We start from the raw sequence: 23,838 nt of genomic DNA, 5'->3' as shown, positions 1-23,838 counted from the left end.
TAATTGATTTTTTGGATGTTGAACTAATCTTGCATTCCTGGGTTAAGTCCCACTTGGTCATAGTATATAATCCTTTTTCTTTTGGAGTCTCACTCTATCGCCCAGGCTGGAGTGCAGTGGCCGGATCTCAGCTCACTGCAAGCTCCGCCTCCCGGGTTTACGCCATTCTCCTGCCTCAGCCTCCCGAGTAGCTGGGACTACAAGCGCCCACCACCTCGCCAGGCTAGTTTTTTTTTTATATATATTTTTTAGTAGAGACGGGGTTTCACCGTGTTAGCCAGGATGGTCTCGATCTCCTGACCTTGTGATCCGCCCGTCTCGGCCTCCCAAAGTGCTGGGATTACAGGCTTGAGCCACCGCGCCCGGCCTATAATCCTTTTTCTAAGTGGCTGGATTTAGTTTTGCTAGTATTTTGTTGGTTTTTGCATCTATATTCATAATGGCTATAGGTCTATAGTTTTTTGTGTGTAATATCTTTGTTTGGTTTTAGAATTAGGATAATACTGGTCTTACAGAATTCATTTGGAAGTGTCCTCTCTTTTTTTAATGGAAGAGGTTGTGAATAATTAATTCTTATTTAAATGCTTGGTAGAATTCACCCATGAGGCCTTCTAGGTCTGGGCTTTTCATTGTGGGTAGTGTTTTGATTGCTGATTCAATCTCTTTACTTGTTATAGGTCTATTCAGATTTTCTATTTCTTAACTTAGTCTTGGTAGTTGATGTCTTTCTAGGAATTTGTCCATTTCCTTTAAATTATGAAACTCTGACAAAAGAGGCAAATGGCCTTTATGGAGAAGATAAGTTTATTCAGTGGTATTTTTTAAAGACCTAAATAAACTTAGAAATATGTCATGCATATAGACAGAGATTCAAATGGAAGAAATTCAATCCAGTCCCTACATCTTGAGCATTTATGTGTGTGTAACTCAAAAGCTGACTTAATTGATAAAAACAAAGGGATCAAAAATGGCCAAGGCACTTTTGAGAAAGAAGTATCAGGGTTGGGGAAGGGGCTTGTCCTTAAAGTTGAGACAGTGGGATCAGCAGAAGGACCAGGAGACAAAGCAGGGATTGCAGATCACTGGGGAGACAAATGCCATGCTGGGACAAGTGGTTATCCATAGGGAATAAGTGACAGAGGAGCCCTACCTCACACCGTACCCAAAAAGGAATCCCAGGCAGACTAGAAATCTAACTTTTGGAAAGCGAAACCATATCATTCTTCGATGAAAATGATGGAGAATATAATCCCTAGGATAAAAAGGATTTCCAAAATGAGAGAAAAAAAAGACAAGCCACAAATTGCGAGTGGGTGTCTGCAACACTTATAATGAACCAGTTTCCAGAATAGAGAGCCACGGATGTGGCTGCAGAAAGACAGTGATGGGAACAGGCAGAGAGCCAGTGGTGGGGAGGGAACGGGACAGGTAGGTGAGTCAGAACAACACGTATATGGTTGGAGACAGACAGGAGTAGGTCTATGTCTGGAGGAAGGTAGAGATGAGGCCAGGCTAAAGACAAAAGGACAGGCAGCAACATCAGGACAAGACAGGAAACACAGAAAAATCTGGGGCCCTGGGTGCAGGCAGAGTAAGGTGTGGGCTCCCAAGGACAGAGCCCTGCTAGGGAGTGGGCAAGGGAAACTGAGGAACATGGGAGTATCAAGAAAGTCAGGCTAGAGAGGGATTAAAGTGTCCCCAGCCCCACCTGCAGGGCTACCTTGGCTGCTTCAGGGCTGTGGGGTATAGAAGTTGTGTGTGGATAAACGTGTGCCTAGAGCACCTGACTGTCTTTGTATGTTGAGGGTGTCCCTGAATGTCTGGGCACACATGTGAGCACCTCAGCACATGTATGTAGCTTGCATGTGTGCACATGTTAGAGAACAAGAGGCAGGGTCCTTTGTACAGGGCTCATTGTTCCCTGCTACCCTCCACTGCCATTTCTGGCCCAGAAGGAGCTAGAAGGAAGGTGGCCAGCCTTTTCTGAGCACCTGTACCAGGCTGACTGACATGCATTCTGTCATTTCATCTCCATTCCCCTGCCCTCAGGGGAAACAGACATCAGGAGAGCTGCAGTCACTTCCCTGAGGTTCCCTGGCTGGTCACTAGGGCACGTGGATTCATACCTGTGGCTGACCTCAGGAGCCCTCAGGCTACCGCCCCAGTCACTGGGCTGGGGCAGGGTCCCTGGGACAGCCAGGAAGGTATGGAGCAGCCACTCCTGCCCCTCCCATAGAGGCTGGAGAACAGCTGTGTCTGCCCTAGCCCAGCCGCCATCCCTGCCCCCCCTCCTGGGCGACCTCATTAGGGATTCTGCCTCTGCCACCAGCTAATTAGTGTCACGTTAATTGAGCATTCAGGAGGCTGCCACCTCCAAGGGCAGAATGTGGCAGCGAAGGGGAATGCAGATGTGGAGCTGCTCCCCCTGACGAGCTGGGGCCAGGCCCTGTGCCAGGGATCCCTTCCATCCTAGAGAAGCCCTGGATGCCCCTTGCTGCCCCATTTCAACACAGATAATACCCTGCGCCCTAACAAAGGAGGCAGTAGACAAAGCATGCAACAGCTTGAGAAAGAAACGACAGTGGGTGAACACCTACTGTGTGCTTGCACACCTTTCACTCTCCCCTCTCCTATGGGAAGGCGAGAATTTGCTCCATTCTACCATGCAGAAAGCTGAAGTCCACCGAGGGAACCCCTTCTCCAGAGGCATGCCCAGTGAAGCAGTAGGAACCTAGGATCGCAGGGGGATCCAGGAGGTAGCTCTGGTGCCAGAACTCAGCTCCAAGCCTCCTGTCCGCCGCTCCCATCTCCTTGGACAGGTGACTTGCCCTCTCTGAGCCTCAGCTGCTCATCTGTCAAATGGAGGCAGCCCCAGAATGCACCCCACAGGGTGATGAGGGCTGAAGAACAGACACGCCTCTCCCTGGACCCAGCCTGGCCCTGCCTGGCTCATTCTGCGGTAGGTGCTTGGGGTCCCATATCACAGGCCCTGTGGTGCAGTGCAAGCTCCTCACTGCTCCATGGTCCCTCTGCACACCCCCAACCCACTCCACCTGCCCTGCCCCCTCCTCAGCTTCTGGAGCCCTGCTCTCTTGTCTCCCTATAGCAACATTAAATCCCACTCAAAGGGCTGGTTTTAATTGGCTTAATATACTCGTTAATAACCGCATCTATTTAACACACCTGTAAAAGGCCCATACCATTAACTTAATGGCAGCGGCAGCTCATCCAGCACTTCCAGCCCAGCCAGCCTTTTAAATTTCCCGACAAGTCTTTAATGGGGGCCACAGCAGGCAGAAGCAGAGCAGGGGAAGGAGTGGCCCAGTACACAGTGGGGAGCACCCTGGTTTCTGCACATTTGAGCCCAGATGCTGCCTGGTGGCTGCCCCTGCAACCTCTCAAAGGCCTGGGAACGGGATTATTTGGCCTTGGAGCCGCCATCTATGGGACGCTTCCCAAGCACCCTCGGTGGTGGCAGCCACAGTTATTTAGATGTCAGGGTGGTGAGAAAAAACAGGATCTGCCCTAGAAGGTCTCCAAATCTAGACCAGGAGAAAAGTCGACCGTCAGCTACAGCATGGGGGTCCTACGAGGGCACGTCAGAGGCTGCCTGGCTGGGGGACACCTTGGCTGAGATCTGAGGGTCAGGAGAGCCAGTGGGCCAGGGGTGTGTAGGCAACTTCTCTTACTGCATTTACCTAGCACACAACGCACCAGTACCACGCACCAGTGGGCACCAGTGCATGGTGGAGTGCTGGGTCCCTGCCTCATAGACAACACCCCCCACAGTCCCACATTCACCACTTTGGATCAGGTGCTGTGCCCCACAGATGAGGCCCTTCGCATAGGGGCATCAGGCAGGGGAAACAGATGCAGACCCGGAGAGCACGTTCAGGTGGTCAGCACGGGGAGGCAGCGCTTCCGTTAGACCCTAAAGGACCAGTGAGGCTTCGGTTATGGAGGGAAGAGGGCACATCAGTGTGAGAGAACGGGCCCAAGCCACAGTACCGACGCTGCCCAGTGACTGAGAGCAGGAGCCAGGGGGATGAAAGACCTGGGCTCCAATCCTGGCTCACAGATCCTCTCACGGCCACCAGAGGTCTCAAACTGGTGGCCTCTGGGCCACATCCCGCCCACCTGGTGTGTGGTTGGCCCTGCTGGGTATTTGAGCGCTGCTTAAATGTGAATTTTCTCTGGACAGGACACACCCTCCCCGCCCACCCCAGTCCCTGCCATCTGTCCTCTATAGGCCTTTGTTTGTGACCCCCGCTTGACACTCCTTGAACGTCTGACCTTCTCTTCTGAAGCACAGGGCTGCCATGAGGACTGCACAAGGGCAAGGCCGTGAGGGTTTGGCACAATGCCTGGCCTGGAGGGAATAGTCAACAGAGGGTGGCATATGAGAGGAAGCTGGGGACGCCGTGTGTGGCTCCAGGGGCCTGTGGGAAGGAGGCCTGGGCCAGGTGGCCAGGGCCTTGAATGCCACCCTGAGCAGCTCAGACTCACACAAGCAGGAGCTCAGCGGAGGGCGTTACAGAATGAGGCAGCTGGGAGCTTGGAGGCAGTGGAGGGGGCTCCGACGAAGTCATCACCAACCCTACAACCATGTGCCCACTGAGGGTAGGCACTGAGCTAGGCCAGCTCTTAACACCTCTCACAGAACCTCCCAGGTCAGCAGCGGTATTCACCCATTTCACATGAGGGATAATGAAAGCTCAGAGAGGGACAGTGGTGTGCCTAAGGCCACACAGCCAGTGTGTGGCCGAGCTGGGATTTGAACCAGAGCCATGGCTCAGAGTCCACGTTCCACCTGCAGCCCCACCCCCAGGCGCTGTAAGGCACCTGCCCCCCAGGCCTCTGTCTTCCCAGGAGTAGGAACTGCCTCACCAAGGTGGGTGGGGAGCCAGAAGGGGCCACAGGAGTAAGAGGAGCTTTGATGCAGCTGCCAAGGGCACTACCCCAGGCTCCAGGCAGGACCCGAGGAAGGCAGGGAGCTGTGCACCCCTCCCCACATCCTAAATCAATACTCAGTCACTGGCCACTGGCAATTATAGAAAAGCACAGAGAAATAAAATCTCCCTGCCATCCCATAACCTGCGCCCTCTTCCCCCAGGGTGAGCTGCTGTCAGCATTTGGGGCTCGTTTCTTCATGCCTTGGTTCCACCTCCTTCCAGAGAGGAGACAGCCTGTGAGGGTGTAGTAAGCTACAGGCACGTGGGAGCAGCCTCTTTCCATGTGCCTGCCCCGTCCATATCCCCCACATCTCCAGGGCCTCTCGAACCTCATGTTTAGGGCCCAGCAAGTCCCATGGCTTCTGAGGGCCCCTGGGTGTGGGTACTCTGCCTGGAGCCGGCAGTTGGGCTGCTCCTAGGGCTTCCTTTGGCCTGTCTCCAGCCAGCAGCCTGAGGGGTCTTTGGAAGACCCCAGTCAGATCTCTGTCTTCTTGGCTCAGAACCTTCCAACGTGGAAGAAATCCCCACCCTTTGCTGATTGCATGCTTTTGGGAAACTCTTGAGTTTCCACTTCCTGCTCTGTACAGCGGGACCTGCATGAGTCGCCTGCTGCTGTGTGACAAGCAAAACTCAGTGGCTTAAGGCAGCAACAGTCACTTAATATCTCTCATGGTTTTGGTGGCTTAGGAAGTCGGGAGCAGCTTGCCTGAGTGTTTCTGCTCAGGGTCGCTCATGAGGTTGCAGTCAGGATATTGGCCAGGGTTGCACTCTCATCTGAAGGTCTGACTGGGGCTGGAGGATCTATTTCCAAGAAGTCTCACATGGTCTTCTTGGCTGCAGTTCATGGCCACATGGGCCTCTTTCTCCATGGGCTGCTCCCGTGTCCAGACACAGCAGTGGCTTCCCCCAGAACAAGTGGTCTGAGAGAGTGAGTGAGGAGGAAGCCATAACTACTTTCATGACTGAGCCCTGGAAGTCATATTCTGTCACTTCCAGAGTATCATACTAGTTATACAGGTCAGTCCTGTTTAGTGTGGGTCTCAGGGACTGGACAGGGCATGAATACCAGGAGGTATAAAAATCATTGGTGTGAGTGGCATGGAGGCCAGCTGCCAAATGTCATAATTTGTCTGTTTCCTCATCAGTAAAACGGGGACTATCTCCCACCTCTAGGTTGTTGGGGCCTCCAAACAAGAGTCGTCAAGAAAAGCCATGGAGGCTGGATGCCGTGGCATCTCAAAGTGCTGACCTGTAATCCCAGCACTTTGAGACACCAAGGTGGGAGGGTCACTTGAGCCCAGGAGTTTGAGACCAGCCTGGGCAACATAGTGAGACCCCATCTCTACAAAAAATATAAAAATCAGCCAGGTGTAGTGGCACACCCTTGTAGTCCCAGCTACTTGGGAGACTGAGGCAGCAGGATCATTTGATCCTGGGAGGTCGAGGCTGCAGTGAGCTATGACTGTGCCACTGCATTCTACCCTGAATGAGACCCTGTCTTAAAAAAAAAAAAAAAGAAGAAGAAGAAAAGCCATGGCCATGGAGCCTAACACATACTAGACAGTCACCAAAATGAGCTTCTGTATTATGGCACTTTCTGTGGAATGGCAGAGGGACTAGGTCACCCTCAGTGAGCCCTGTTGACCACATGGGGGCAAAATGCCGCTTCTTTCAGTGAATGGGGACTAGGAACAGGCATTTTTCTTCTTCTTCTTCTTAAGGTTTTAAACACCTAATTTATTCCATCCATTAGATATATTTTGTAGATTTAATCATTTTCACAGTTGGTGGCTCATTGGATACTCAAGATAAACTCCAAATGAAAGTATAATGGTGAGGACAAATGAGTTTTCACACCACAATGGCAGAAACTTGCTTGGGAAGAGAGTTTAAGAGGAACAAAAATACATACAGATACAATTTTTTTCCCCGGCAGCTGCTTTTGCTGACTCCAGTAGGTTACCACAGTTAATTTCACCAGTTTTGTTCATCTGTAAAATTGCATAAAAGTGACATTTTTGTGCTCATTATAGCAACTGCTGATTTATGGCTGGTAAATGAAGAGCTGGTCCCTTTTTTGCGGGACTCTCCGAGTGGCGCTAAGTGCCCATGAAATTGCTTGTATAATGTAGTTTAAATCCAATCTCGGAGAAAGATTCCCCCGTTGGCCAAAGTGACATTTCCATTCTCCACACCGAGTTTATTTTAGGCCACTTAGGAGGAGGCTGCCCCGGGCAGAGTCAGGATGGGGGGCCATGGCCGGGTCTACTTGCCCAGCCCCAGTGAGGCCAGATGGATGGAGAGCCACCTACTTCTTCACTCCCTGCTGCCCTGGCCAGGTCAGACCACACCGTTCACCCCAGGGCAGAGGCAAATAAGCCGACTGAAGCTCATTTGCCTAGGCTCCTAGGCCTGCCCATGCCTTACCCTGCTTAAAACCTCCCATGGCTGCCCAGTGTCCCAGGTCAGGGCTTCTCCCCCTTGGTCCTGCTGACAGTTGGAATTGGACCCTTCTCTGTGGCAGAGCTGTCCTGTGCATTGTAGGATGTTTAGCGGCATCCCAGGCCATGACCCAGCCAATGCCAGTAGCACCTCTACCCCTAGCTGTGACAGCCAAACATGTCTCTACACAGCCAGAGTGCCCCGTGCAGCGAGAGCCGCTGTCCTGCAGCGAAGAGGCTCTCCCTGCTCTGGCTCGAGGCCCTCCTGGCCAGCTACCTCTCTTGGGCTTCTCTCTGCAAGCCTGCCCCAGGCTCCCAGGGCCATTGCCTGGGCTGTTTACTCTGCCTAAAATCTGTTTCTCTCCTCCCTTTTCACCCCTTCTACCAGTGGCCCAGGACTTAACCAGGATATAGTTCCTTTTGGGAAGCTGTCTCTGGACCTCCGTGTCCCGCCACTGCCTGTTCCTCTCTATCCCGTTTCACTTGGAGGAGCCCCCGAGGGTGTCAGGGACAATGCTTTAGAAGGATGGGACGTGGCCCGTGGCCTTCTGATCAGTGGGGAGGTAGCATGGTCCGCAATTTATCCCCGCTGCGATGCCAGTCCCACCTGTGCCCGTTGGAAGAGTGGCATGAGCCCCCTGCCCCTTCCTTATCTGGGAGGGCCCTTTCTCTGGGCAGACGGGGAGGGTATTAATACTGATGCTCACGGAACACCAGCTTTTGTTAATGCCATCTACCGTGCGTGACCTGTCAAACCCTCCCAGCCACCTTGGGATGTAGTATTAGCAACAGCATCACCCCATTTCACAGATGAGGAAGCAGAGGCTGAGTGGTGAAGCTCCTCTCCCAAGCCCCCCTGAGAGTCATGAGCTCTAAGCACCTGTGATGTACCTCACCCGCTACTGAGCCCCCTGGTGCCTCTATTCCTTGAGGCCACCTTGCAGACCTGGCATGATCATGATCCCCTTTCTACAGGGGGAAAACTGAGGCTCAGCTGGGCAAACTACATGCCCAGCACCATTCCATCTGCCTCATGAACTCCACCACCACCACTCTCCACCCCACCCCTCAGCCCCAGGAAAGCCGTGGGCTGCCCTTGGGAATGTCTCAGGACCAGGGAGGGGCTTTGGATCGGGGCAGAAGTCTGCCTGCCATGGCCCTCCTTCCCCATGGCAGGGCCAGTTGTGTCCACTTACAGTGGCACTACTGGGTACAGCCTGCAGCACACAGCATGCCCTTCAGCCCCACGTGGATGGCTCACTAAAAAGGCAGCAGCAGCCACGCTGGCCTTGCAGGTGACCAGTAGACTCAGGGAGGGGCCAGGAAGCAAGAGGCAGCAGCTCGCTCTGGCGCTAAGCCCCATCTGCCCTGTTCGCATAGGAGCACGCTTAACCAGCCCATGAGGTGGGCAGCGGGTCACCATCCCGTTTCACAGGTGAGGAAGGGAGGCACAGGGAGGATAAAAGGGTTAGAAGGAAGGAATGTCCCCAGAGTGGTGACAGAATAAAAGATGACACCAAGCACTGGCAGGTTGTGGGGTCACTGGAACTCCTGTGCTCTGCGGGTGGGAGTGTAGCTGGGCATGGTCTCACAGGTAAATGGTCAGGCATTTTCTCCCGAAGCCGGGCAGGGGCATCTCCCCCGTGACCCAGAAATTCCATTCCTGGGTATATTTCCAACAGAACTCTGCATGCGCTAGGGGCCATGGCACTGTATTTATTTACTTTTATTTTTTTGAGACAAGGTCTTGCTCTGTCAGTCAGGCTGGAATGCAATGGCACAGTCACAGCTCACTGCAGCCTCCAACTCCTGGGCTCAGGTGATTCTCCCACCTCAGCCTCCAGAGTAGCTAGGACTACAGGCATGCACCATGATGCTTGGCTTTTTTTTTTTCTCTCTCTCTCTCCTTTTCCATAGAGATGAGGTCTTGCTGTGTTGCCCAGGCTGATGTTGAACTCCTGGGCTCAAGCGATCCTTCCACAGTTTCCCAAAGTGCTGGGATTACAGGTGTGAGCCACCTTACCCAGCCTGTGGCACTATTTCTATCAGCTAGAAACAACCCAAATGCCATCAAGAATAGAAAGGATGGGCCAGGCACAGTGGCTTGTGCCTGTAATCCCAGCACTTTGGGAGTCTGATGCAGGAGGATCACTTGAGCTCAGGAGTTTGAGACTGGACTGGCCAATGTGGCGCAACCCCGTCTCTGCAAAAAATACAAAAATTAGCCAGGTATAGTGGTGCATACCTAGGATCACTTGAGCCTAGGAGGTCAAGGCTGTAGTGAGCCACGATTGCACCACTGCACTCCAGCCTGGGTGACAGAGCAAGACCCTGTCTCTAAAAGAACAGAAAGGATGAACAGATTGAGGCATAGTCACACAATAAATACCATATAGCAATGAGACAGGCCAAACTACTCCCCACGCAGCCACCTGGATGACTCTCACATAGTATGAAGTGACAGAAGACAGGTGCAAATGAGTACATACTGCAGAATTCCATCTTACCACTTACACAAACCAGGCACAACCAGTCCGTGTTAGAAGTCAGGATAGTGGTTAGCGTGGTGTGGTTAGAGACTGGGAGGGGCCCGGGGACCCTGCAGGGGATTAGCAATGTCCTGTCTCTTGGCCTGGGTGTCCTAAAACAAGTGTGTTCCTTTTGTGAAAGTTCATCAGGCTTATGATGCAGGCAGTTCCCTGTACTTTACACTTCAATTCAAAGTTTAAAAATGTAGAAGGAATAAGGAATGAAATGAATGGGAAATGAGTGGAGGGGGAGGGACTCGTGAGCCCTGTGGGGAAAGGTGGGCGTGGCCTCCTGATGGACCCTCACACGCGCTTTCCTCCCGCAGGCGAGGCGGTGGCCAGCGCCATGCATTCCTCCCGCTACCCAAGCCCGGCAGAACTGGACGCCTATGCCGAGAAGGTAGCCAACAGCCCGCTGTCCATCAAGATCTTCCCCACCAACATCCGTGTGCCCCAGCACAAGCACCTCAGCCGCACAGTCAATGGCTATGACACCAGTGGCCAGCGCTACAGCCCCTACCCACAGCACACCGCTGGCTACCAGGGCCTTCTGGCCATCGTCAAGGCCGCGGTTTCCTCCTCCAGCACGGCCGCACCAGCTGGGCCCGCCAAAAGTGTGCTCAAGAGTGCCGAGGGCAAGCGGACCAAGCTGTCACCGGCCGCCGTGCAGGTGGGCATTGCGCCCTACCCAGCGCCCAGCACTCTGGGGCCCTTGGCCTACCCCAAGCCACCTGAGGCGCCTGCTCCACCACCCGGCCTGCCTGCAGCCGCCACTGCCGCCTCCGTCATCCCCCTGCCAGGCCGGGGCCTGCCCCTGCCACCTTCCAACCTGCCCTCCATCCACAGCCTCCTCTACCAGCTCAACCAGCAGTGCCAGGCCCCGGGCGCCGCACCCCCTGCCTGCCAGGGCGTGGCTGTTCCCCATCCCAGCCCTGCCAAGCACGGCCCAGTGCCCAGCTTCCCCAGCATGGCCTACTCGGCCGCAGCTGGTCTGCCCGACTGCCGGAAAGGCACTGAGCTGGGCCAGGGAGCCACCCAAGCCTTGACGTTGGCTGGGGCCACCAAGCCTGCAGGGTACGCAGACAGCGGCCTGGATTACCTGCTGTGGCCGCAGAAACCACCCCCACCACCGCCCCAGCCACTACGTGCCTACAGTGGGAGCACGGTGGCCAGCAAGTCCCCCGAGGCTTGTGGGGGCCGGGCATATGAGCGGGCCAGCGGGTCACCCCTCAACTGTGGCGTGGGGCTGCCCACCAGCTTCACCGTGGGCCAGTACTTTGCAGCCCCCTGGAACAGTGTGCTGGTGACCCCCACCAGCGACTGCTACAACCCGGCGGCGGCGGTGGCGGTCACGGAGCTGGGGCCGGGGGCAGCCCGGGAGCTGGCTGGGCCTCCCGCAGATGCCCTCTCGGGCCTGCCCAGCAAGAGTGTGTGCAACACATCGGTGCTGAGCAGCAGCCTGCAGTCGCTGGAGTATCTCATCAATGACATCCGGCCGCCCTGCATCAAGGAGCAGATGCTGGGCAAGGGCTATGAGACGGTGGCCGTGCCCCGGCTACTCGACCACCAGCATGCCCACATCCGCCTACCCGTCTACAGATAAGGCCTGCCCTGCGGATGCACGGACACGCGGACGGGGCGTGGAGCAGGGAGGCAGGTGGAAGAACAGGGTGGGCAGCTCACGGGGGCGTTCAGCCCCACCCTGTGCCTGCTGATGCCCACAGGGAAGCCAGGCTGGTTGCCGCCTTGCTGTGGCCGGATGGAGGGTGGCAGGGCAACCTCACATACCAAGGCCCCTCCCCACCGTCAGTTGCCCCAGGACACAGGGAGGGCCTGGGGGCAGCCACTGATGCCCATGCCTGCCTTTAAGCTGGCAGAGGCAGGGAGAGAGAAACCACTCAAAAACAAGAATGGTTCTTTCTGGGCCTCCTGGGACAGAGGCCCAGGGTAAGGTGGGGTGCAGGAAGAAACGGGCGCATCAGAGTCAGGGTGGGGGCAGAGCAGCCCCCAGGGGTCAGGCAGCTATGTCTCCCCACACTGACTCCCCAGTATTCTGGAAAAGGGCACAGGAGGCCGATAGGAAGTCACTGGGCCCAGAATGTCTCCCCACCAGCCAGGTGAAGGCTACTCTGACAAAGGCCCCAGCGACTATACCAGTCCCCCTGTTCCTCCTCCCCTTGCCCCCACCATTCCTTGCTAACACAGAGCTGCACCCCATCCCCATTCTCCAAACCCTGGACTACCATCTTCCCCCTTCTCTCCAATACATCTTATAGGGCTGCTGGGTACAGTTGTGCAAGCTGGGCACTGCACAAGGGCACCTTGTCCAAGGAGACACCACTTTCACCCAAACTTGTATATTTATTACAATTTTCTGCATCTTGAGGAAGGGGCGTCATTTTCCTGTTCGCACAAAGGCACCACAGGGGCTAACGATGGGCCTGCAATCTTAGATCCCATTCAGAGAGAACCTCCTTGCCTTTGAGGGGTCTCTTGGGACCGTCCTGGTTTTAACTGGGAGGCCCAATCCAACTCCTTTCCTGCAAACCACCCTCCAAAGCCTGTCCCACACGATCAAGTGGGGGAAAGATAGGCAGGAGTCCCCTCATAAAGTCCCCAAGTCCTGGCCCCTCTGGCGCTCTGGAAGCGGTACTGTATCTCTCTCCAAGGCCTGTTCAAGCACTAAGTGCATTTACAAATCTCTGAGAATGTTTTTTTTTTATACTAAAATTGACCATTATATTCTACTGTGAGAAGTGCAGTCTGCACTATATTGTTTTAAAAACGAAGAGAAAGAAAAAAAGGAAAACACAGACGGTGTCTCAGCTGTCGGGTTGCTTTTGTAGCTCCTGTTTTCGTTTTCTTTCTTCCTCCCCTTAGGAGTGAAGGGGGCTGTCTCCTCCCAGCTGACCAGGCTTGCAGCCCAAGAGGGAAGCAGGCCAGGAACCTCCGGGCACCTCCTGTGCGTGGGGCATTCCGCACCCAGTGCTTCCCCTATTCCAGCTCTTTCAAGATGGACATTGTCATTTAGCACACTGGCTGCTGGCCACTAGTCACGGCCAGCAGTCGATCCCCAGAGCAGCAGAGACAGAACCAAACGGGGGCCCTCTTCCTTACTCCCTCTATGGTGGTCTCGAGGGGGCATCTCCCCTCCATCACAATTTATTCCCAGCTCTTCCTCTGTACCTGGCATGCTCCAAGGGGCCATGGTGGCAGTGGGGCTGGGGACAGACCACAGTGGCTAGGCAGCAGCCATCTCCGTGGCCAACTGCATCTCAGCCAGGCCAGACACCCCAGTGCCCACCCACCCCCTGCTCTGGTGCCTGGGGATTTGCAGGAGACCACCCCTGCCCCAGGGAGCTCAGCATTTATTAGGCCCTGGCTGTGGACCAGGCATCTTCCTACATACTGTATCTTGCCAGAGCCGCACAACACCCTTGCAGGGTGGGAGGCGTTCTAGAGGAGAAAACTAAGACTTGAAGCAATCTGTGCGAGGTCACACAGCAAATCTGTGGGAAGCTGGGGTTCAAACCTCACAACATGGACTCTTCCCTGTGTCCCGTTCCTGCCTTCGCCTCCTCCCATCTCTTCTCCCCCAGCCTCCTAACCCAATATTAGGGCCGGAGAACTGGAGAGCTCCAACTAAGGCAGGCCTCCCCTCCCATTCACAGAGCCCTGCTAGGGTGGCTGGCAATGGTGAAGTCCAGGGCAGAGATGGGGCAGAGGGGACGCCTTGGATTTGACTCTGCGGTGGGTGGTCCACCTCCCTGAGACCAGGCATCCAAGTTGGGCAGCACATACTACCCAGTCCACAGAAGAGGAAACAGAGGCTCCGAGAGGAAGGGACTATGTCCAGGGGGGGACCCGGGCCTTTCTGCACTGGGTCAATGAGCCAAGCACATCACCCCAGCCCCTGGGGAGCAGGAGCCGAGCCCAGCTGGGTAAGGAGCTGGGAAAGGCCGAGCTGCGTGAAAGGCTGCCGGGAATCTTCACAAATAGGACACAACCAGTATAAATAGCAATCGACAGAGTGCCTTTCTGATCTCGCGAGTCTATCAGGTAGGTGATAAAATCATGCCCATTTTACATGAGGACACAACCTGACCAACGGCCACAAGGATGTTGAGAGGGAGCGAGGTGTTCTGGCTGCAAGCCCCACCCTCACCCCCATTCATAATCAAAGCCCACCTGGGGGCATCCAGAACCCAGGGGAGCCCAGACAGGGCAAGCCCAGCAGGCCTAGCCTCTGCAGTGGGCTAGACTTGGGTTTCAGTCCTGACAATGGCACCGTGAGTGACCCTAACCAATCCATTTCCCAAGGGGGCGGCACCAGAACCAGAGATGGAATTCGAGCAGGCAAAAGCAGTGTCAGCACTCGGGAGGGAGCAGGGCAGGAAACCAAGGTCTAGGGCCAGGTGTTGTATTGGGAGATGGCCTATGGCTTAGCTGTTCCCAGTCATCACCACTGGGGCCACCCAAGCACCAACTTGGTCACCCAGGTCCCCATGTCCTTGGTCAACCGCCAGGCGTACCCACACTGGGCATCAGGAGAGGGGAACCGGGAGAGGCTGGAGCCACTCTCCATGCCGGGTCTCTCACATTTGGACATCAGGGCAAAGGATGCACCTGCTATCCTGGAAAAACCTCCTCATCCGCCGCAGGATGGGGTCTGTGCGCATGGCATGTGGGGGCGCATGGCACAGTCAAGGTCTGGGCCCAGGAAGGCAGCTGGGGCTCTAGCCCTGACTCCCTGTGCCTCCTTGGGCCTCAGTTTCCCCATCTAGGAACTGGGCTGGCTGGTCTCAAAGTGCCCTCTGGTGGCCATTCTAGCATGGTTTCTTTATACAATCAATCACCTTTGATTACCACATTGATGGGGGAGGACAGGTGACCAAAGCATTGCTATCACTGCTACAATTACTGAGATCCCACACTTACTACAGGCAGACCAGATACCAGGTTCAGGGCTAAACATTACTTGGTTCTCACAACCACTCAGCACAACAGGTGCATGCACTCACAGACAAGGTTAGTGAGACCCATAGAGCAATCACTTTGCCCAAAGTCACACAGCTGAGGATAAAGAATGATGAAGTGGCTCGGATAGAACACAGGCCTGTCTGATTTTGAGTCTGAGTTCCCAGCTGCAACCCTTTGCAGAGAACAGAAAACAACTGTCAACCGCCAAATGTGGCCAAAGTGGCTCCAGAACCCAGGCCCAGCATTGGGTCCCAGAGCCCCACCTGCCCAGACGTCCCGGTGGCTGAGGGAGACAGAGAGGAGAAGCCACCATTTCATCCAGGCCCCAGGTGGGAGCTGCAGTCCTTCTCTAGGTCTCTGTTCTGACACTAGAATCCTTCTCTCTCTATTTAGCTGTCCTGGGCTCACACCGTTTACCACAGAGCTGTCTAATATGGTAGCCAGGTGTGCAGAAAACCTCGGCTATCACTTCCTGTCATAGCGACCATTAGAAGACCACCCCAGGTCAGAGACAGGTGACCTTACAGAGATCAGAGCTGCCCCAGGAGGCCACAGGGGCTCAGGTGCAGATTTGGATAGAGGAAGCTATGTTAGTGGACACTCACCTTTCCAGAGTGGCTCTGTGTTTTCTTCACTCATACCCCTGTCTTTAGATCACAACCCCATTTCTGGAGCGGGGAAACTGAGATAAGTTCCAACTTCTGAACTTGCCATCCAACAGCGACTCCTAACTTTGCCCTACTCGGCTCCCTCGGCTGCAGCCTGGACTCCACGCCCAGCTCCACGTATGCCCAGCACCACTGCGCCTGCCCAGTGCTCTTAAAGGGCCCACACCCCGTCCCGCCCCCAACGTTGCCAGAGAAGGTGGGGTCCGGCCAGTGCGGTAGGTGAGAGCAAGGGACTAAAGGTTTTCTGTTTAAATTGCCACCATCACCAGCTCTCCAGCAAGTGGCAGGGGAAGGGGAAGAGGCAGGAAAACTGAACTTAGTATCCCAGTGACTCCACGTGTGACCCTGGGTGACTTGTGTGCCTCTCTGAGCCTCAATTTCCAGATCTGTTGAAGGAAGTGGCGAAACCTGGAGGAGTGGAGTGAGGTGGCATCAGGTGATGTGTGGTCAGCATGATAGGGCAGATTTGTCCTGTAAGAGGACCCCTCTGAGTGCTGTGGGATGTAGTTGTCTGAGGGTCAGACAGAACTGGTTCCATCCTGAGGCTGTGTGCAGGTGTGTGTGGCCTCAGGCAAGGGATCACTCCTGAGTCACCTATTTCCCAACTCTGACGGGGAGGCTCCCAACTCTGAGGCTCTGACGGGAGCTGTGGCTCACACCTGTAATCCCAGAACTTTGGGAAGCAAAGGCTGGAGGATCACTTGAGCCCAGGAGTTCAAGACCAGCTTGGGCAATATCATGAGACCCCATCTGTACAAACAATTTGAAGATTAGCTGGGTGTAGTGGTGTGAGCCTGTAGTCCCAGCTACTCAGGAGGCTGAGGTGGGAGGATCACTTGAGCCCAGGAGGTCGAGGCTGCAGTGAGCCATGATCGCACCACTGCACTATAGCCTGGGCAACAGAACAAGACCTTGTCTCATAAAATAAAAAAAAAATGAGGCTACTATTGTAATGTACGTACCATGTGAGGTTTAACTTAGGAGATGGGTGGTCAAATCCCCTGGGTAGCACAGAGCTGTTAGGTAAAAGACATACAACAAAGTTAGATGGAGTATTCCCGTCCTCGCCTAGTGCAGCTGACTTCCCAGTCACCTTGGAAAGTGGGTTTTCCAGTCAAAAGAGTTTGAGAAACAGATGCCTATCCCGGCTCTTGGAGATACACAAATCGTATTAACATATTAAAGACACTAATAAATCCTGCAGGCAAGATTCCCTTTTAACTTTTTTGCAGTGGCACAATCTCGGCTCACTGTAACCTCCGCCTCCCAGGTTCAAGCAGTTCTCCTGCCTCAGCCTCTCGAGTAGCTGGGATTACAGGCATGTGCCACTACGCCTGGCTAATTTTTGTATTTTTAGTAGAGATGGGTTTTGCCATGTTGACCAGGCTGGTCTCAAACGCCTGACCTCAAGTGATCTGCCTGCCTTGGCCTCCCAAAGTGGTGGGATTACAGGCATCAGCCACCACACTTGGCCCCCTTTTAGCTTTAACCCAGCATTTCCCTAACTTTTTTGACCACCTAAGTTTTTGTTTCCATCTATTTGCACCCTATGGAACAAACAGGACTTCAGGAAATACTGAGCCCTGCCTCTTACTGCAATTGGGGAAAATGAGTAAGTCCTTTCTCCTCTCTGGACCTCAGTTTCCCCAATTACACCACAAGGACTCATAATGAGTATGTGGCAGAGCAAGGACTGGAACCCAACCCTGACCTGGAGTCGCTGGGTCTCGTTTCTAGTACACCCTAACTGGTCCTGTCCATCGTATTGGGTTAGGCACAAAAGAAGGGTGAGGCCCTCAGGGAAGAGAAGGAAGCCACATTTGAGAAGTAGGGATGAGTACTCTTATTTTGCAAGAGAGGAAACTGAGGTTCAGAGAGGGGAGGCAACTTGCCTGAGGGCACACAGCAATTTGGTCCTGAACTCTCCAGAGACAGTCAAGACCACCTTCTCTCCTTCTTGGGGTGAGGGTACGAGGGTGGGGATGGGATATTTCCTGTCTCAAAACCTCAGGGCACACCCAATAGGGCGCTCACAGGTCTTCCTGACCACGTCCCCAGGTTCCAAGCTTCCTTCTGAACCCCCTGAGGAGGCCCCTGAGTGTGACGACAGCGGCCCCTGGTGACCAATCTCCAGGACCTCAGCAGCCCCACCCTGTGCAGGCCAAGGGCAGATCTGTGGGATCCAGGGAGCGTACCCCCAAAACTAAGGGGTGCCAACAGCAACGGGGACTCTCTAATGTCACTAAGAATCTTGAGGTGCTAAGAAGACCCTAAGCTGAGAACTGTGGACCTGGGGTTAAGTCCCTGCTCCAAACCCCAACCTCTCCTGCTCTTACCTGTTAGAAGCCATTACAGCTGCTGCTATGGAGAAATGGAATGTGGGCCTGCTTTTTGGAAAGGCCAAAAACGCTAAGTAGTTTTTAAAAAAAAATTCTGCCACCCCTAGAAAGGTTGGACTCCGCCACCTCCAGGCTGTGCGTCCTTAGCTATGGGCGTTTACTTGATTGGGCCTCACTTTCTTCATCTGTAAAATGGGGATACAAATTTGTACTTGTATCTGCATGATTTGGGCCAAATAACAAAATCCCCCTGACTCAACTGGTTCAAATGAGAAAGAACATTTATTATCTGGAATAATCATAAGAAGCCTTAAGGCAGGGTGGCCCCACGGTTGGTTAATGCAGCAGCTCAATGGTGTCATCAGGGACCAATGTCCTTTTCATCTTTCTGTTCTGTCAAGGCCCCTCAGGGGCACAAAGTGGCTGCTGCAGTTCCAGGCATCACATCCAGATGCAATAGTGACCAGCAACAGAGAGGCTAGTCTTTCCCTAGATTTCTCTTACTTTCCAGAAACTTTTCCCAGAATTCCCCCTCCCCCAGCAGACCTCCCCACTTGTCTCATGGGGCAAAACTGGGTCACATGACTATTCCCATACCAATACCTGGCAAGGGAAGGAGAGTCATGGTGACTGGCTTAGGCGTTGTAAGGAAGAGGAGGCATGATTTCTAGGATGGTACAAACACTGGTTCATGAGCTCGCACACACAGTTCCTGAGATTATGAATGCCAAACAGTGAGCACGGCATCTAATACATGGCAGGTGCCTTACCCATATTGCTTCCCCGTTTCTCTGATTCCCTCTAAGAAGACAAGACTCCCAGCCTGGCCTCTCCTGAGCCAGCCTTCCACCCCTCAATCGTGGGGCTTGGGTCTCCACCACTCAGTGCCTCTCCCATCCTGACCTCCAGCCCATCACTGCCCTCCCTCTTATTTCTATCTCAAAAGCTTGGGATGAACAAAGATCACTTCATTGTCCCCAGTGACACTGGATTCCTAAAGAATAAAAGGAGGTGCTAGATTATTATATAAATGCTTTCACCAGGGAGCCAAAAATTAATAACAGCATGAACAGAGGCCTGGAGTATTTAACTGCTCCATCCAGACAACTGAAATGATCCAAGTACACCGTTATCTGGGCGAGGTGCAGGGACTGACTGCCGACTACGACATTATCACATTCGGAAATGTCAGAAGCGTGCATTTTGTGGGGAGATGAACAGTGTGGCTGAATATGGCTTTTGATTAAAACAAAATTCCCAGCATTCATCTAAAACAATAATAACAACTAATAATAACAGGGCATGTAATAATGAACCATTCATAGGCATAAGAGGTAATTGTTCAATTAAGATCCCAGAGTTTCAAAGACTGTCTTTTCTGATGGGGTCCCTTTGTTTTTGCCTCCAGTGGCACTAATTCTTTCCTAGTAGTGCTTTAAACTTGGGAAGAAAAAAGCCCTCCTGTCAAATATGACATACAAATGCCTTATCATTATTAAATACACAGACATGCGCACAATAAGAAGTCCTTGCGGGGAAAAAAGTTAGGGGTATGAGGCTCTCAGTGAATGCTGACAGGCTTGAGAGCTCCGTGACAGTGACAGGCAACAGCCAGGGCCTTCACTGCAGAAGTGGTCTGGCCTCCTTACCTCTCACTGCCCAGGGACCAGAGTGCTTTCTCTCCAGCACGCGTTCTGAGGACAAAATGCCTGGGTTCAGGTCCCAACTCCACCGCTTAGCAGCCAGGTGCCCTGGGCAAGAGCCTTCACCTCTCTGAACCTGTTTCCTCATCTATAATACGGAATACAGTAGACATTTAGTTTTTTTGGCCTGCCCGTGTTCTATTTACTCTCTCTTCTAGTGTCTGTATCCATTAGCTATTGCTGCCTGCACTTACACACACACACACACAAAATAAAAACCTCATGGTATCCAAAAACATGCATTTCTCATGCCGCCGCGGGGCTCCTCTGATCTCAGCTAGGTTGCCTGGGCGTCTCTTATCCTATTCCTGAGGGCTGGCCCTGGCATGTCTGCTAACATCCCATTGGTCAAGACAAGTCACGCGGTCAAGCCCAGGTGTGGGAAATTATGCTTTGCCCGCGGTGGGAGGACATCACAAAGTTAGACTGTAAAGGGCACAGATAAAGGGAGGAGTGGGGACTTGGGGCCGCTGACGCCATCTAGCACAGGTTTCAACATTCTAACTTAGCTCAGGGCACTGCCGTTCCCCACTTTCAGCCCCCTGGGTCTGGGAGAAGCTAACTACCCCTAGCTCTGGAGATGGCCAAAGAACTCAAGTCTGACCAATCAGAGAGCACTCTGCTTCCCAAGCCACAGTAATTGGTTCAGGAGTGGACACATGACCCAAGTTGGTCCAGTGAGAGTCAGGGATCTGGGACTTCACTGGGATGATTGGAACAAGAAGCTCTTTTCTCTAAGATTGTTAAGTTGGCACGATGTCAGTTTGCAGCTTCCAGGGGTTAACACCTTGGGGGAGCCTAAGAAGAAAGCTGTCATAAAGGAAGACAAGAGCTGAGAGACAGGCACATAAGAGAGAGACTGAGTCCTGATTACCTCATTCAAACCCCTGAATCCAGCCATACCTGAAGCCAAACATGCCTAGTCTTCTTCAGTAATATGAGCCAATGTGTACTCAGACTTGCTGTCACAAGTCTGTGCCCCCCAAACCATGACTAATATGGGGCCAGGATATTTAAGATAATTAAGAGGATAATTAAGAGTGCCAACTGTATAGAATCCCCATGAGACTTCAATGAGGTGCTATATATAGAAGAAGTAAGATCAAGCCTGGGACACTCGAAGGGTTCAGTGAATGCAGGTGAATTTTTATCATTTGTTGGAAGTATTTACCTTCAAAAAGACAGAAGAGACCTCCTGCAGAACGGAGCAATTGGGGTGGGGAAGATGGTAAGAGTTCATGGCAAAGGAAGGTTAGCTTGGCATCTTTGGAGAGGGATGACATCTGAATTCAAATCCACACTCATCAGGTAGCTGGGTGACCTTGAACAAGTCACTTCATCTCTGTGTCTTGTTCAAGAAGGGAAAAAACCCTCTTATTCTTTACCTTCCGGGATTACACAGAAGATGAAATGAGATCATGTGGGCAAAGGGCCTGGGGTTTCGGAACTACTGCCTCAGGTTCAAATCCCACTTCATCTACTTATCAGCTGTGTGACCTTTTGCAGTGTCCGCACCTCCTCAGTCTTAGAGAGACTGAATGGCAGTGTCAGACACAGTAGGCACTCCACAACTGGTAGCTGCAATGATAACCTGAAGAGTGGCTAGAGGAACCAAAGTGCTCAGTCTTGGAGAAGGGCGCACAGGGCAGGGGAAGGGAGAAGGGCATCAGACACTAAACTAAGGATGCTGCTTTTTTACAGTCTTCAGAGACGATGAACCTCCTGTCACAGGAAGTATGCAAATAGGTGTGGGCTTGGTGGTAAAAAGGGATCAAGCTTGGATATAGGGTGATAATTTATCCAATTTGGGATAAATTAATAATTCCCAAATACCAGTCATTTCTAGAACATAGTCATCATTTTCTCCATGAACATTTATTCATTTAATATAGTTCCTTAAATCATCTAAGTATTCTTTTTTATAAGCTACATTTTTATTATTAAATGATTTTATTGTAAACTACACTTGAGACCACTACTTTATCTAGAAAACTGTATCGTTTGCCATAAAGAGAAGGCTTTATTATTCTAAAAATAAGATGAAGTTAAAATGTTTTTTATTTTATTATTTTTTTGAGACAGAGTCTCACTCTGTCACCTAGGCTGGAGGGCAGTGGCGCGATCTCGGCTCACTGCAACCTCCACCTCCTAGGTTCAAGTGATTCTCCTGCCTCAGCCTCTTGAGTACCTGGGATTACAGGTGCACACCACCGTACCCAGCTGATTATTTTATTTTATTTTATTTTGTAGTTCCTAAGTCCTTATGGTCTTGAACTCCTGACCTCAGGTTGATCCACCTGCCTTGGCCTCCCAAAGCGCTAGGATTACAGGCATGAGCCACCATGCCCAGCCACTAAAAATGTTTTTAAGTTCTTCCTAGATACCATGTCCTTCCAGAGGTTCTGAGCCTAAGGCTTCTCTCTATTTGAAAACAAAGATTAGTGAATGTTGGGAAGGCATTTAAATACAGAAGCACCATACTGAGACCTTGATACAGTCAGGGAATACAGAGAACTGAAAAGAGAATATGGGTTTTTTAAGTGTGATCCTATGTCCATTGTATCACCTGAGAATATTCTGGCATACCACCAGTGCATGTCCCACACTTTAAGAACACTGGGAAAGGTCATCTTTAAGATTTTACTGGAACAAACAAAATCCCAATGACTTGTAGATTTTTAAGTTTCCCCAAACAGCTATTGAGTCATAGTTAATATCCAAATCATCAAATATTTAGAAAAATCACAGTTGGAAAAACTTACTACATGGCTAAAAGTGTACTCATAGGAAAATTCATAGCCAAAATTATTTCATTATAAAAAAGTACAAATAATTAGCTGGGAGATAGTGGCACGCGCCTGTAATCCCAGCTACTCAGGAGGCTGAGGCAAGAGAATTGCTTGAGCTTGGGAGGTGGACGTTGCAGTGAGCCAAGATCGTGCCACTGCACTCCAGTCTGGGCGACAGAGTAAGACCCTGTCTCATACAATAAAATAATGAAAGTAAATTAATTAAACACTCACCTTAGAAGTTACTGAGTCTCTTTGAGTTGGGAGGGTGTTTTGATTTTGTTGGCAGGCCCACCCCATCTGCCCCTAGAGAAGTGACCTCATCACAGACCCAGAATGAGCCACAGCCATTCTTGGTGACAATGTTGGGGTGAAGGGTGGACATTTTCAAAAAGGACTGTAGTAGATGCTGCTGGTTGCCTAGGCAATATCAATTCCCACATCCTCTTTCTCATAGAACCCAGACCTGACTGGAGTCACTTCCTTCCTCCATATTGCCATCTGCTTCTTTAGGCCAATTGCTGTTTCCTGCCTGCTGATTGGCCGAAGCGTGGGACACATGACACAATTCTGGTCAACAATACAAGAGGAGAGGCCAGCTAGGACCCTTCAGGGAAAAAGAGAAAGAAAGAGCTGTCTTCGCTTCTACTGAATGAGGCTGAATCTGGATGTGATGTCTGGATCAAGGGCGCCATCTTGTGTCCTTGAGGAAAGCTGGCGTGACAAAAAAGCCAGCACACCAGGCATGCGTTGCCTTGCACAGCGCCTGACGCATGGTTGGAATCCATATTTAAATGCTGAAGGAATACATGAGGGACAGAACTGGGTCCTTAATGAATCACAGAGACCAGCCTTAATATCCTCCCTAACTTGGGACATCCTGCTATCTGACACAGTAAATATCCTTTTTTTTTTTTCTGCCAGTGGAAGTTTTCTGTTACTTGCTGTCCAAATCACATAAATACATGAACACTACAACCACAATTCTCTCTTCTTCCTTACTGATTTGGGTATTGATTATGATTCAACTGCTGCCTGGGGGAATTTTTTTTTTTTTTTTTTTTTTGAGGCAGAGTCTCACTTATCACCCAGGCTGGAGTGCAGTGGTGCAATCTCAGCTCTCTGCAACCTCCACCACCGTCCCCTCAACTACCCCCAATGGGGCTCAAGCAATTCTCTCACCTCAGCCTCCTGAGTAGCTGGAATTACAGGGGTGCCCCATCACACCCAGCTAATTTTCATATTTTTAGTGGAGACAGGGTTTCACCACGTTGGCCAGGCTGGTCTGGAACTCCTGACCTCAAGCGATCTGCCCACTTCGGACTCCCAAAGTGCTGGGATTACAGGTATGAGCCACCATGCCCAGCCTGCCTAGGAGTTTTAAAGGGTCCCAGGAATCACTCAATCATCACAAAGCCTGTGCCCATTTTACAGATAA

At 52.1% G+C, this 23,838-nt stretch overlaps 1 protein-coding gene across 1 annotated transcript in view; it reads left to right on the top strand.

Annotated features, from left to right (window-relative positions):
• FAM222A (family with sequence similarity 222 member A) overlaps positions 1-12,746 on the top strand; it is a 55,868-nt gene extending 43,122 nt beyond the window's left edge. The window contains exon 3 of the mRNA XM_010379447.2: positions 10,248-12,746. Coding sequence (XP_010377749.1) covers positions 10,248-11,524 — 1,277 coding nt within the window. The 3' untranslated portion in view covers positions 11,525-12,746. The remainder of the gene's footprint in view (positions 1-10,247) is intronic.
• Positions 12,747-23,838: the final 11,092 nt, after the last annotated feature.

This window comes from Rhinopithecus roxellana, chromosome 10, assembly GCF_007565055.1.
Source record: "Rhinopithecus roxellana isolate Shanxi Qingling chromosome 10, ASM756505v1, whole genome shotgun sequence".
NCBI classification, from domain to species: Eukaryota; Metazoa; Chordata; class Mammalia; order Primates; family Cercopithecidae; genus Rhinopithecus; species Rhinopithecus roxellana.
Note: the sequence above shows the minus strand (reverse complement) of the source record. Positions and strands in the feature narration are given on the sequence as shown.